Source organism: Aulonocara sp. 'chitande type north' Nkhata Bay, linkage group LG5 (genome assembly GCF_057382095.1).
Source record: "Aulonocara sp. 'chitande type north' Nkhata Bay isolate Kocher_YH1m ecotype deep benthic linkage group LG5, A_spYH_male_GT1.1, whole genome shotgun sequence".
Taxonomy (NCBI): Eukaryota; Metazoa; Chordata; class Actinopteri; order Cichliformes; family Cichlidae; genus Aulonocara; species Aulonocara sp. 'chitande type north' Nkhata Bay.
Window position 1 is genome coordinate 17,633,198 of NC_141348.1, and position 15,807 is coordinate 17,649,004.

Sequence of the window (15,807 nt, forward strand, 5' to 3'; positions counted from 1 at the left end):
GCAAGATGAGTGAACGGCCGTGCCAGAAAGACGTCACAGACAGACAGGTAAGATGTTGCGTAACGGTGATGACCAAAGATGAAGCGCGTAAAGAGATGACTAGTGATGAGCACACATGAGGTGCTGAGGCCAAAAGAAAGAAGCAGAGATTCATGTTATGTCACGCCAAAGCGCTGAAAGCCTCCACCACTTTTATTCATACCCGCCAGAGTTTATCTACCTCTGGTTTGGCTTTAGGTGCCGCTTTCCCTGCTGTTGCAACATTAGAGCTTCCTCCTGTTGTCGTGGTAACCGCCCCAGGCTTTGTAGCCATTCCAGATCCCGATGTTGGCGTCTGCAATGCACCAGGTGAGGAGAAGTTGATCAACTGCAATTTTTTACAGCTCTATGGATGCTAGAATTGCCTGTGTGCTTGGCTTTGCACATGAAAGCTAGTTAACTTATCGTCAAGACAGCCACAGAGACTGTGAAACCTACTGTAATATATCTTAGCCTGATATCTTAAAATGACATCTTCTTGGTTACGCTTGAGGGTGGTGAGCAATTAGATATGTTGGTGATTGCAACAATACTCCGTTTCATAACGTAGCTCCGCACATCAGCTGGTAATGTGACTGTGGTTCCATGTTTTATACCTTCTATTGCTTAAAGGAAGGCATCACCAACTGATTTAAGCCAAAAGGACAAATCCTCAGCAGAAATACTGATGCGACTGCTAGCAAGCTGGCTAGCAGCATTATCGTTTCACGTGCTGTTGTATTGTTTGGCATTTATGTGTGTTAAACTGTCATGCTCACTGTAGAAGAATGTATTATTATGTGCAATCAGGGACTTAATAAGTTAAAAATGTTCACAAGATGCCATGGCTAGCATGACAATCCCAGTCAAATGTGATTGTCATTTCAGGTAATTGCACAACTTGCAACACTGCTATGCCATTACGTGTACTACAGGGAATTGTGGTAACAAAAGTATCCAAATTGAGATGTAGTAAATCTTTCAGCCTTTTTTGCTTCCATTATAACCTGCTTTTTCTGAAAGTCGTTAAACTTGCAGAAAAAGCAACACACAAGTAAGATTCCATATTTGTAAGGTTAATAGGTAAACATTATAGTTGTGTTTTTATGTGACAAGAAACTGGCTAATAGTAATTACCATACATTCTGCAGGGACATATTTTTTTTATAGCACAGTAGATTATCTTTCCCATTGCACATGGACACTGAAACACAGGCAGTTGTACTTTACTGTGGCAAAGCAAAAAGAAGGAAGCAGGGCAATGAGATACTTACAGTGAAGGTTAATGACTGAGTAATATAAGCTCAGTGTGTGAATAGGTCTAAAATAAAACCATGTAATTCTCTCACTTCTAAATATCCGACTAAACCTTATCTCTACAAGCCGGGCACCAAACTATACACCGTCTAAGCCCCGCTGCTGAAAGATGTGTGAAAACAATTCAGGCTGGCACTATGGCTCTGTTCAAACATTATTTGTATACAAGTAAAAGAGATAAATGACAGGCAATGGAGTGTACTATTACTTTGAAAAAAAAATAGTCATTAAAAGTGTTTAATGAAGTACACTTTATATAAAATACAGTTATGGTCAGAAGTTTACGTACACTCATCATAAGCATCAATATTGTGGTCATTTAGTTTGATCGGATATGTCACTACTTTGTCATGTTGTGGAAGAAGACCCAAACTGTCACCTCCAGATGAAAGGGAATGGAGCAGGATGTTAAGGAACAACCTGTGAACCAACAGGCTCAAGCCTGCCTTCAGCTGGAAACTGCTGTGACACCAGTGTTATTGTCCACGGTGATGTGAAATTTATGTAGTTGTCATGGACAAGCTAAATGCCTTCTGGAGAAAGGTTTTATGGGATAAATGAGACTCTATGAGACAAAGATGAACTATTTGGCCACAAGAGTATGCTTGGAGGAGTAACTGCTTTCCTAAAATACTATATCTGCTGTTGAGCATGGTCCTGAAGCAACACACTCCAGAGCTGTTATGGTGCCGGTGGTACTCGTACATTGCATGAAGTAATAATAAAAAATTCAACTTAATCTCAAGTCAACAGCTAGAAGATTGACACAATTGTTGTTTGGAATGAATAAGACAAGTTAACATTAAGCTTCTCAAATGGTCTCTCCAAAGCACCCACCTCATCCCAATTCTTCTTTTTTTTAAGTCATTAAATATATGTGCTGTGCAATCATGCAAACCTGGAAACCGTTTACCAACAAAATGCTGATGTTTGCAACATTTTTTCTACCAATAGAGTTCATATACATGCTAATATAGTTACATTCCACTTAATTTATGAGTTCCTGATTGAAATACTGATGAAGTCTTTTAACATTTCCATTAGTCTTCCCTGGAGAATATTCCAGTCAGCATTCAAGCAGCAGTTTGACAACCTTGGTTTGCGAGCAGCATTAATGGGTTAAACAGGGTGTTACCTGCCTTGAGTTTGAAGGAAGGAAAAGGAAAATGTTCTTTTTGCTATTAATCAAAGACCTGTGCTGGAACAGGAAAGAAAGTAACAATGCTAGAACAACAGAAAATGCTGGGGGGTCAGGGGTCAAACTGGCAGTCAACAAATGAGTTTCTTTTGACAGACTGAGGGAGGAGAAGAAGAAGTTAAACAGCATTACAGGGGAATGTCTAATACCTCAAACTGTGCAGGCTTTCCAGTAGAGACCTGAGCTGCCGGTTTGGGTGTTGTCTGGCTGGACTGCGACTGCAGAGAGAAAGAGACAGAAGTCAAATATGTGCAGGGAACACAAGAAACCACCCAGCAACATGTTGATTTCACAACAGCAATATTTTTGGAAAACAAAACGTTCCAGAAGACTTATTTCTGGATAAAGCTGAAATCGTAATCGTTACAGGTTCAGGTCAATACAGTCTCCTTTTCAAGTTGAAAACAAACATGGGGAGAAATGCAGGACTGTAAACTGCTCACAAACACACCCATCACACAGCAGTCAGAAGTGTTTGATTCAAGTCCTACATTCCTGACTGTGCGGTGGGGACTGTTTGACAGCAGTGCGTCAACGAGACTGTCGTCTGTGGTCACCTTAGAAACTGACAAGAAGAATGCAGGATTCACATCTCCAGCCAGTGGCATCCAGTGCAAGCTGAACGCTAACATAGCTCACATTTTTCTGCTTAAGGAACCAGGAGAGATCGGCCTTTGCCTCCCGTGGCTGAAGACATGCAGCCAGTATTCACACACATGCATACTGGATGGAAGTCATATTTGTTCTGCACTGCACTTCTTCACATAGAAACAATTAGTCATACTGTATCACTGATGCTTTGATCTTTGTCTTAAATTCCCCATAGCTGAGCTGTAATAAAACAATCTATAGAAGCCGTGTTACAACGCATGGGATATTATTACTTTTTATCATGTGTACTAATCAAAGCAAACTTTCCTGGAATGATAGTTGCAGGACCCATGGTTTATCTGTGGGTGCACGGCAGTAGTTTATCATTTAAAACTGTCATCTGAAATATTGATCAGTTATTAGCCTGTTTTTTTACAGTACTGGAAATCCTTCTGCAAGGTAGAATGTCATAAAGATCATTGTTCTTAATACATTTGAGAGAAATATACAGGCCTTCAGAAGCAAATAATGTTTCATTTTGTTTTGTTTTTTTAAACTACAAAAATGTACAAGAAGTAAAGCCTTACACTACTACTCAGTTTCCCCCTGTAAAACATGTGACCTTTATCTGGATAAGGATCGCACGTCAATGAAAAGGTGTTACTGCAAGCAGAATGCACTGGGATTGGAATCTGACCCGATCAGCCCAGTCACATTTGGAGATGGACTCTGTAAAGCCAACTCTCGGGGTCATCTAAATCGCACTCTTTGCGTCTACTCGCACAGGCTCCAGAAAGCTACAGGTAATATATCAGCACAACCTCGTAACGTAGAGCGGAGACAGTAGCACTGCTCCCCTGGACTGTTTTTCCTGTTTGTGCAGTCATTAAATGTGAGGCTCATCCAGACGCCTTGATTCTACCTGTAATAAGCTTCACAATATTGTGAAGATTGTGCTTTTAGTCTAAAATATGCAACCGTGTACAAAAATAAACTTTCTTTTGTTAACAATTATACATGTTGCGCACGTAGTCCAGTATTTTAGAAGCATATACTGATCTCCAGGTGGAGCACAGTTTGCTGCAGAGCCCAGCCCAGCTCTTTTGAAGGTGTGAATACAGAGCAGTGAACCTCCACCCTGTTTAATACTGCTGTCCGTTTCACATTCAGCTCCATATATTGTATGCAGTTGTATCATTGTAGACTCAGACCCAGCCCAGCCTGTCGGCGAGCATTACTGGTTTTTTTTTCCATTTGTTCATGATAATAATAATAATGATCATAATAAAAGAATAAGAGAAGTGTACAGAAGTATCCATAACAGATTAACAGATACAATTCTGTGGGGAAACCCCCCAACTATATCTTCCAGTTATTATGCTACTTCTAATCACACGTAAGCTTCTGAGCGAGTTAACCAGCTATGCGTCCTCTTTTACAGCTACACAGGTAGGATGGAGGTAAAGCACATATGTATGCTTGTGAATGACAGTCAAGGTAAATAACATACAGAGACAGAGGACATGTGAATCATCTGCATTAGGTGAACTCTGAGTTAGTAATGATTGCAACTTGGCATAATCAATGATTTCCTCACGCGCTCAAATAGTCACACGGGCTCACAAAGTCATAATCCAGGTCGGGATTAGCACACACAAGTCACATGCCTTCTGCCTTTCACACTTTTCAGATATGAACCGACAGCTTTAAGAGTCAACTTCATATTATTTAGATCGAGAATAAAAAGGAAGTGGCACAGAGGAGGAAGTGAGGTCACAAGCAGCCAAGGGGAAGTTGTGTTGATCCCGTTACCACTGTAAATACTGAACGTTGCCAAGTTACTTAAATAACCAAGAAACAGATGAGCTGTACTGCATGATGTGTCAGGCGCATTTTGCTGCATGTGAGACAACAACTCCACAAGCTTGGATTTTCATGACAAAATGATAAAAGTAGCATTGGATATTTGAAGCCTTGTATTCTCATGGCAGTGATCTGTTCTGGAAGCAGAATTTGCAAACATCTATAGAGCACAAGAGATTGCTGAAAACTTCTAGAACTAATAGACACACTCAAGCCATTCTAGTGGCGCTAGCTTTTATTTAGTTTTTTTAATGTGCCTGCAGTGTTTGATTCAACACAGGAATAATTTAAAGAAACAGTGAAAAGCACCTCTAATTCCATTTGATTAAAGATGTTTAGGCAATCACAGTATTGACTTCCCCCTTCTTATCTACAAAAGGTATTTTGATGTGTCATCAGAGTAATCATACTGACCACATGAATGACATCATTACTTCATCAAAACTTTCTTTTGCAGAAGCGTACATTATGGCAAACCCTATAACAGATTTGTGAGTTACAACAAAGAGTAACACTGTACGGATCAGAACAAATGACATATTTCCATATCACTGTATAAATTAGAATCATGTTCATGCGCTTTTGCATTTACCTCATGAGGGATTCTCTGTTGAAACTATTCTTCAAAACCACACGCAAATAGGTGACTCATCACCACTGCAGAACTCCGACAACACCGACAGATGCCACTTGACAAAGGCCAGGAAGCACGACCCGCTTTTATAATTGTACAGTAGGCAAACAGACAGAGCTCTTAGTTCATTTCCAATCGATTAAAAGAAGCAATACACTGAAACATTAAGTAGTAAATAGTTGAGCTCATCAGTATGTTTACAGTGTCAATATCAGACGATCTTGAAAACATTTATTAAAGAGATAAAAGAAATATCCTCTTAAAAGGAAGCCAACACTGGAAGATGCTACAAAAGAAAGAAAGAAAGGATTTCTATTGTAAAATAAAAGTGAACAAAGATGACGAGGGCAGAAACCTGCACTACGGTTAGGAATCAGAAAGGTTAAAAAAAAAAATAATCATCAACTTTAACTCAAATAAAATAAAACCTGAAGCATGAAACATTTTGTGGATTAGTCCTACTCACTGATTTAGGTAAATTAAAAACAAATGTTTGTGTGTAACCTCTGTGTTCACCTGAGACCAACCCAAACTCTCAGGAAGTCTGTAGTGACTCCAGACTTCTGCATTCCTACATTCCTCATGACTACGGCAGCAGCAGACGCACACTGCAAGTACACGTACACGCATTAGGTACTGGGTTAAACCCACTTTCGACTTTAAAACTGCCCTAATTTTTCACGCCATTGACTCAAAGAGCTGGAGTTTTTCCCTTTTAAATTTTGATGCATATTGACATGATAGAATCAATATTGTTTCAGAACCTCTTGACAAAGAAAACCCAATTGTGTTCACTCTTATTCGACAACGAGTGGGGGGAAAGGACCACTTTCTTGGTTAACACAAACCACAACGCACCACAGAAAAAAAGGAAGTAGCAACAAGTCTTCCCACAGAGCAGACACATTTGGATCAAACATAGTAGACACAGTTGTTTTCTACAGACCAGGTGTTGCATAAATGTCATGAGCCGTGCTTGACGTGGTTTATAGCAGGTGCTGAGTCTTCCAGATGTGCTCGGTATTTGGTCGACCTGTGGCTCATTTGAAGCTGCCTTATGGTGCCATGAGGTCAGGCAGTGTCAAATGTGGCCCAAACACGATTGCAGATGCTGGCCACATTTTTTCTGGGTTATAGTTTCAGAATAATTTTTTGGGAGGTATTTACTAATTTTACCAAACAACCGGAAGAGGCCTAACATCCACTCTTAGGAAATCTCTGCCGTCTTGATAAAGTATTTATTGTATTGATCTGAGTACATATTGGACTGTGTGAAAGTAAAGTGAAGTTGATGGAGGTGAGTTATAAGCTGTATACGTGGAGCATACTGCACAGCAAAACTTAAAAGGTCCAAATGATCAATAGTGCCTTTATCAGAAGATGCACTCAATAGTAGAACTGACAGTATGCAAGATGTCACTTGCCATTCTGTCCAGCCTTAAGTTTTGGCTCATTCTTTATACACACAACAGGTATACAAGTTTGATAAAAAAGCCAATAGAGCAGAAATAACCTTTGCACGCATCATATATGAAAACTGTGCAGATAATACAAACTTTATGAGACCTTCTTTGGTTGAACCCGTGACAGTGAACTAACTTCTGCAGCTTGTGATGTTGTCTTCTTAAACAGCACTCTGTGTTTCTGTTATGCAGCACAGAAATGCACAAGACAGTAAAAGAAGAGGGGGGGGGGGCGTGTCATAAAAATGATGCAGGGTTCCAAATTTAGTCGAAGCGTGGAAAAGACTCAATAGTTAGCATGGATCTGCTTTGCAAAGGACATATTGATTTTGTCAGACACATACAGTACATACAGTAGACTGGGATTCGGTGCAGTTGTAGTCTGAAACACAACAGCGCATATAAAGATCGTGATATGTGAACATATGTTGTTGAATCTTTTATTCCATGTAAGACACATGACGTATGCAAACACTGACATGCCGTGCATGTCCATAGATAGAGCCACTGGGTAAGCAGCGAGGACACTGCCTGACGTAGTTGATAACGGGACACCAGTAACATCATGGTCATTCTGAGAGAGCTAGACGCAGTGCTGGGCATAGTTTAAGTGAGTGTGTCCAAAATAGATGCAGCACTTTAGATCCACACCATTTCTGTCACATGACTTGGGCCAGCAGTGACAGTGTGGCAAGGGCGGCGCACTGCCATCTGAAACCAACAGGTTTTGGTAGTCTTTCAATTTAGCACGACAGGAAACTGCCTGTCAGCTTGAGGTTTATTGCTCAAGTCTTTGTCTGCTGTCAGATATGAATGATAGAAAAACACACGCAGGCATGAAACGCCAAGACTGCACCCCATATTGTGCATTTGTCACTGGTCAAGGAACAATGCAGTACATATATCCAGGCCCTACCAAACAACAGGGACTGAAGCAGTAGCTTTGCCCTCTTATGAAAACTGATGACTAATGCTGGCCCCACCCAACACACCACAGACACGCATATGTGAAAATGGCTGGAAACGACTCCTCAGCTTTCTGTTTTAAAATAGCACTGGCAACTTGTGGAAAAAAGGTCAATAGTGATAAGTGGCTCACGTCTGACCAGTGGTGGAAATGACGAAAGCTGCAGTCAGCTGCATAACAAGGAAAGAAAGTGGAGCAATAGTGTGAAAGTTAAGCGTTTCAGTTTTAGCACAGAGCTGCAGCAGGAGGAGCATTATTGCTGGAGGGCAGATTTCAAGAGAGCTGGGTGAAATCAGGAGTAATGGCGTTGACTAAACGTACTTTAAAAGGCAACCTGTTCTGATGAGGTGGTGACGCATTTAACTGTCACATCAGGCGAGGACAAGAAACAGGACAACCATGGCAAAATTACAACTGCAGCCAAACAAAATCCTAATCATACAAGACAAACAAACCAACCCTTGTGCTTCAGTGTTTGTACTGCATTTTCCCATCAGGATTATTGTATCACACGTTTACAGTGAGAAAACCCAGTATGGAGAGCATAAAAAGATGATATAAAGCCATAAAGAGCCAGGTGTCAACCTTGAATGCCACATACATAAATAGTAATGAAACATTTGATTGCTGGTCGTTCACGTTTACTTGGAACAAAGTTTTTGTTACACTAGCAACAACTGCTCTCAAGGCCCATTTGAGAGAGACTAACACAAAAATCTTTAGTCCTTTAGTTCCATAATTTGAGGCTTAAAGGGAAGCACGCTGATCTTACCACAACATGAAGGATCACATGAGCGATAAACTGTCAAATGCTGATCTGAACAAACGTTCTGCTACACACCAGCCACCAAAGTGATGTGACAGGTATCAAACAGGAAGCTTCTCCACGCAAGCATTTACAAAAGAGCAAGCATAAAGGGAAATACCATCCAGATACATACCATAGGTCAGACTGTGAGTGTGTATCCTCTTTAAATGTTGCTGTGAATACTACCAAGAGGCTCTCTTCAGGCTGCTTAACCTAAGACCCCTGCTTTAGGAACACTTTAGTTCGAACTTTATGTCATGCACACGCACACATGTAAACACATACACACACCCAGCAGTGAAAAACTTGCTACTCCGCCCTCTTTGAATCAGCACAACAAGACGCCGCTGCATCAGGCTCCACCCCTTCATCCAACATGGCAGAGCAGGCTCGGTCGGATTGGGCAGTTGAACACATGAAGCCCCACCCACTGCTCGATGGGTGCCAGGAAAACTGAACAAGCTTTGGGTCGGGCTGGGCTAGGTGAAGACGCATGATGCAGCTCAGCACGCGATAGCCTGCATCAAGCCGGAAGAGGTGAAGAAGAGAGAAAGAGTTGAGGGGTGACGAAGGAAAGTAGATTTTCTGCAGCAGTGCTTTGGCAGGAGTCTGGGTGTGTCGGGTAGACTCACAACTTTGGAATCTAGAATGCAAAGCTACAACAAAGGCAGAAAAGAGGAGAGGGAGGGAGGGAGGAGGATCCATCACATGCAGCTCAAACCACACCCTAAGGCAGACAGAGAGGAACATTAAAATGGGGGAGAACGACAAAGTTTAAAGGGCAAGAGCAGTGATGTTCAGACATGTTTGTTTCCATCACAGGTCGTCAAAAAAGGCCCCGAACAACGGAACAGACAGGAAATACCAGCCAGAGGTTACAAAGGAATTTGGGGGGGGGGGGGACAAGAGAGAGGGGCATTTAACGCTTCCCCTTTCTTTAAACAGGACCTTTCAGCAGTGGCAGCGTTGATTGGCTGAAAGGTCAATAACTTCTAAACTTTATCCTTATTATGTTAACTTCTTCAAGCACTCCACACCGAAAAACATGTCAAACGCGTTAAGAGGCGAGTGCTCTGGGGAGCAGCGCCCCCTCGTGTCACAAAACACCAAAAGCACATAGATGAAATTTAAAAAGGAGCATTGTGTTCATGTGTGTCATCTGAAACCGTTGTGCATGCCTGTTAACTTGCAGACTGTTGTTTGGACACAATGTCGGCCTGTATGCGTGTCGTGTTTGTTCAGTCCCAGTACTTTAACGCTGCGGTTAAAATGGGAACTCAAACAGCTCTAAATACTTTGCATTTAGACTTGGCATGAAATTTAATGTTATTATAGATGTGCTAGAAAAGGATTATAGGAAATATTCTATGTGGAAGCTGCTTTGACACAAGCTTCAACAGACTTGGTTAAATATCAGCCGAAGCCAGCTGACAATCAAGCACCAGGATAATCAGCTCGAATGAAGATAAACAGCAGAGCGTATGCATGATGATGACATATCGCTGTATTCTTCGAGAGCTATAGTCTGGTTTTTATCGGCTTGGCTTCAACCATGTTTCTTTTAAAATGTCTTTATAAGAACAAGCAGACAGACTCCTGATGTCTCCTGCCCTGGCAGAAATTCTTGTGTCTGTCCTGGGACCCTTCAAAATAAATCACTTAACAGCTTTCGCCTGACTGACTCCAAAAACACACCAGAGCCTGCCCCCTTTTCTGAAAGATAACATGCTCGTGTTGAATCCAAATGCCTTAGTTTGCAACCCCTGGTAACAGCTGTCTTTATTGACAACATTAGACACACCCTTTCATGGAGATCAACCAATAGAAATGGTAAACCTAGAAGCTGGAGGTTTCTAGTATAAAAGGTGGACTCTGTTCATAGAAGTTTACAGGCAAACTTGGTGGGAGGCTGCATGCAAACTAAGACTTTAAGCAAAGACTAATGTGGGATATTTACATTGGCAAAAGTTTGCAGTCAAATCAATTGGAACTCTGCAGAGAGATTAGACTTGTAGAAACGTGTTTTGCCAGAAAGTTCTAGCTGTTATGAAAGAGCGTGTGAATCAGGTCTGATTAGGAGCAGGAGCAGCCATACACAATCTGTGTGCTCAGTTTGAACCAGATACAAGGAAGCACTTAAAAGTGCAAATGGAAAACAGTGAGTGTTGTGCTGACTGTGCACAAACAGCCAGAAAAAAATGCAGAGGAGTGGCCTGAGGAACTTGACAAACCCTAATCGTATATTTTTTAAATAAACACAGTGAAGTCAAATCAAAAGGATGCATTTGCTTTTGTTGAGATTAACCTAACCAAACACAACAGTTTTGCATCCCCTTTTAGCTCATTGTTTTGGCAGCAGTGTTTTCAGGAGCAACAGCCTGCAAGTTTGACCGAGGTAAATCTGAGAAACACACTTTGCTCCCAGCCAGAAGCATGACAAGTGGTCAATGCTAGCAACCAGTGGTTACTGCTTAAATAGCACACTTCTACTCGGAGCACACAAATCATTTTACTACAAGCTTCATACCACAGCACCTTGTCTAACATTTACACACACACACTCGCACACATAACTTGGGATTTAGTGTCTTGTCCAAAGATACTTCAACATGCAGACTAGAGCAGCATTCACCGGACTTCCAGTTGTAAAGCGAGCCACACTTACTGTGAAACATTTCAGTTACAGAGACATCAATAGGGACAGTTTAAAAAAAGTGAAGCAAAAAAGCTTCAGGGAAAACATTACATCTGCTCAAAGTTGCTTTATTTCTAGGAAAAGTAGAGAAATATTTGTAATAATATTTTAAAAAAATAATATGTTAGCTTGTTGTGACTGCCAACAAACCACCGATTATTAGGTACAGGAAGTGTGCTAAATCAAGTGTCCAGATTGAGGCTATTTTAGCGAGCTGAGCTTCAGTTTCAGACTTGTATCATCTTCAGCACAGGTTTGTTTGCTTCAGCTAAAATTACTTCTGCATTAGCTTATCAGGTTCTACCATGAATTTAAACTTGTGTGTTAGCCATGCAATGATGCTATACTATACTATAACTAGATTTTCAGACAGATTAGCCAGATACAAATAGAAATATCATCACCACAAAAACGACTAAGCTATAAATGTCTCTTGCTTAGCTGCATTTCCACATTATGTCATCAATCTATCCAGCCATCCACTTCAGGGTCATGGAGGGCTAGAGCCTATCCAGAGGAAACAGCTTGACTCTGTCAGCCACATGACAGAATAAGAACAAGAACTACAATAACACGATTTAGTTGGGACTTGTCAGCAATTACCAATAATCATAGCATGCCTGCTAACATTTTTACCTCTCCTGCGTGTTTATGAGGAGCGATACTGAGAATCTCAATCATTGCATCACATTACAGTTTCCAGCAATCGTGAGTCTGCTGCCTTCACATTACTTATCCGGACAAATGTCATCTGGCTCCAAGTACAGGCTGTTGCTCGAGCATTGCAGTAAACAGACAGGAGGACGGGTATACCAAAACGGACATAACAAAATTCAGCGAGCAACATTTAGATGAGGTGTCAAGCCAAACTGAGAGCACAGTGTCAAATCTGAAGGCACGAGTTTTGAGGAGTGATGGAAAGTAGCACCGTACCTACCAACGGGATAAACAACAACAAACTCAACAGGAAATGGAAGGCTGATTTAGCTGAGCAGGATATGTGTCAACAAAGTTTCTGTGTATATATATGGTCTCATACACAGTGTGTTCCTCCACTCCAGTGCAAACTGGGCTTTAGTACCGTGGTCTGAAATGATCTTTTTGAGGTGTGGCTTCAGAAGGCAGTCAGAGGTGGTTATGACGTATGAACTGAAGCAATCGGGCACTGTGTGTCATGATGTCATTAGTAACCACCTTAGTTGAACTGTTTGTGATTTGCTGAATATTAAAACATGAAAGATGGAAATTTGAGTGTCAGCATTTTCTGACAGTGGGGGCAGATAGGTGCACGCTTGACATCAGACTGTGATTTAATAACATGAGTCAGTTGTGTCTCACTGTCTCAGTGATTGCTCAATACTTTGTATTCTGGTTGCACACAGTGCTATAGTCCTTCATAACTGAACCGTACAGTGTAACTCACTGTTCAAATGCCCAACCGTAAAACCGAGGGGATCATTTCACATGACTACATCGAACTCAAAGATGAAAAATACATACGGAGGCTGAGACGTCTCAAGAGGATAAAAGTCAAAAACCTAGAATAACAAATACTGCTTAAGCCAAGCTAATATGAATAATACAACAGTAACACAGGTAACTTCAGGCAACAGGAAACAGCATGATATTGTATTTAAAGGTGCCTTATAGCGGTTCTATGAAGTGACACTTTTCATTGGGTCTTAGTTTTGTTTATCAAGCACTAGTAGCCACATGCATGATTCATTACACAGCGTTCCTACCAGCAGGGTTAGATTTTCCAACTAATAATATGTCTCAGAAAAAGAGTTCCCAGTTCTTTTTTTAAAAATAGGTAATTCATCATCGACATTCCTTATTTAAAAATAAAGAATGTGTATGATAACAGTTGTTTGTAGATCAAACTTTTTCTTTGACAAAGCAGATACAAGCTTGAAAAATGCCAGTCCAGAAATCTCTTTTTAGCTCTGTTTTTCATTTCCAACACTATTGTCTCTTTATCTTTGTCCATCTACTGAGAGCAGGTATGAAGCAGGTATTTATAGCATGTTCGGCTACACGTTGCAGCCAAGGACAACAAGACAAAGCTCTGTGAGCGTGAACCAGAACAGTACAGCAGTGAGCCGAGTGACTAAACAATGGACTGAAACTGGCTTTTAAGATCTGTGAAGCCATCAGTTTCTGTTTAGTTTAATTTAAAGATATAAGTTCACGCTATAGTTGTAAAGCCCTCTAATGTACCACACCATGTAAAAACAGGTATGTCATGACTAACTTGCACAGTATCCCCTCCTGCCTGTTTATGCCTTTTTGTCTTTGACTTTGTTGTAATGGTTATGCATGTGCAGGCAAGATATATTTTCCCAGTGGCCATTTCCTGTTAAGTTTTATGATAATGCTGCCAGACCCCAAGGGAGGGTGATCTCTGCAGCCCAGAGCTGGGAAAATGCAACACAACAAAAATGGTCTGACCAGAAGTCCAAAGGCTATCTGTGTGCAGTCAGCCTCCTGGGACACATTTATTCTTTGACCTTTAACACATAAAATGACTCAGAGCAAACGAACACAGCCCTGATAACAGAGCACTGACATGAGGACAGCCAATGCTGAACTGTCACACATCAGCATGCAATCACATTCTCTGCCAGACGAGTGAAAATTTAACAAAAGCCTGCAGCATATGACCTACATTGCATTCAACTTTAACTTGTCCAAATAAAAAACAGAGCACTTAAGCTCATTCCAGCTAAACACACCCTTTCAGACAGCTCCATCTGCAGCTTTGGATTATCACAGGAGAATGCTATTTGGGGTGGGAGCCTTCACAAAGAAAAAACTGGTATATCCTTCAAAACAACCATTATCACTTATAGGAGTCTATCAGTTTCCCATGTAGTTTGATGGTTTAAGCACCTCATAGCAAATACTGGAGGCCTTCCTGCAGCCTTGGTTTAATATCCCACTACAGTAAGAACACTGAACTCACAGAGGCTGACCGGGAGCCTCAGACATTCCAGCAGAGAGAGCGTGTGGCTGGATTTGGACTGGCTCCAAGACAGTTTTCCTCCTTGTGTGAGTTTCCCTTATAAGTCCTTTGTTAAACATACAGTACACAAAAGACTAGGACAGCTAACAAAACAGTAACAGCAGACATGCTTTTATATCTATAGAGATGGGGGTCACAAACAAAACAAAACACACGTGGATACTTTTGTTACTCAGCACAAACCATTACACAAGCACACAGACACACTTTTACTACACACCTGCTCCTCCACTGCCACATCCTGCAGAGCCGGGGTGTCCCGTGGGCCTCGGATCCAGCTCAGTATCTGACCCATGTTGGCTGAACGTGTCGTTTGTGTGAGTGTGTGTGTGCGCGCGTGTGTCAGCCTCTGCCTTGTCTGTCGGCTTGCAGCATGTTTCCCTGCATCAAACGGGGAATGGACCCAGACAGAGAAAAGGGGAGGGCAGAAGGACTAAACTGGGCGTAGTCAGGGAGAAGAGGATCTGATGTGGAAGTCACAACCGGGAGGGGCGTAACTCTCCGGGCTATACTAGGAAGTGAGCTGACCATGGGCTGACACCCACTTAAAAGGGGGGCAACATGTAAGCTTCTGCTTGGGGAAATAGATCCTTTAACGCACACGGGGGCACACATGCAAGAAGATATGCACGCAGTGGTGTTAAAAAATTTACTCAGCATACCTAAAACAGAACCGGTTTTATTTGGGACAATGTTCAAGTTACACATTAGCAAGAACACATTTAGATATATGATAGTGCACGAGCCTTGAGCACACATGGGCGCATACGTCTATCCACACTGCATATATAAAACAAGAGACCAACTTTTATATTCTGCCTGTGTCAGCTATTTTCCATGACAGAAGAGGCCGAAGCTGAAATCTTCAATTCTTTTCTGCATTGCAGTAATAAAATCTGCGAAGGATAATAGCAGGAAGAGATACTGATTAGATGCAGGCTAATCTCAACATCTAGTTGAGCCAAAGAAAACCTGTCTAATGACAACAGAAGAGATTTCATCATGTCTCTCTGCACCACGGCCTGAGCAACAAACAAGGTGTGTTAAAGAGGAATGTAGGGAGTGTCTCTGTGAACACATGACTGAAGCATGAAACACGGGTGTTGGGCTTCTGAAACTTCACCAGTGTGGTCCCTTTTTTCAACTTTATTAATAAGAATTATCCCAGAAGAACTGTGGAAAACATGAAAAGTAAACTGAGAAACATCGGAAGGCAATTAAGTTGCAA

At 41.5% G+C, this 15,807-nt stretch overlaps 1 protein-coding gene across 24 annotated transcripts in view; it reads right to left on the reverse strand.

Annotated features, from left to right (window-relative positions):
* Positions 1-15,807, reverse strand: part of cast (calpastatin) — a 31,090-nt gene that overhangs the window by 11,604 nt on the left and 3,679 nt on the right. For 13 of the 24 annotated variants that reach the window (XM_086291750.1, XM_086291729.1, XM_086291727.1 and 10 more), the window contains 2 exons: positions 2,683-2,751; positions 221-334 (listed from right to left, as the gene is read on the reverse strand). In XM_086291750.1, the coding sequence (XP_086147876.1) occupies positions 221-334; positions 2,683-2,751 (183 nt within the window). Of the gene's footprint in view, positions 1-220; positions 335-2,682; positions 2,752-8,992; positions 9,154-14,799; positions 14,979-15,807 lie in introns of those variants that run through there. The other 11 variants (XM_086291743.1, XM_086291740.1, XM_086291745.1 and 8 more) reach the window with 8 other exon arrangements.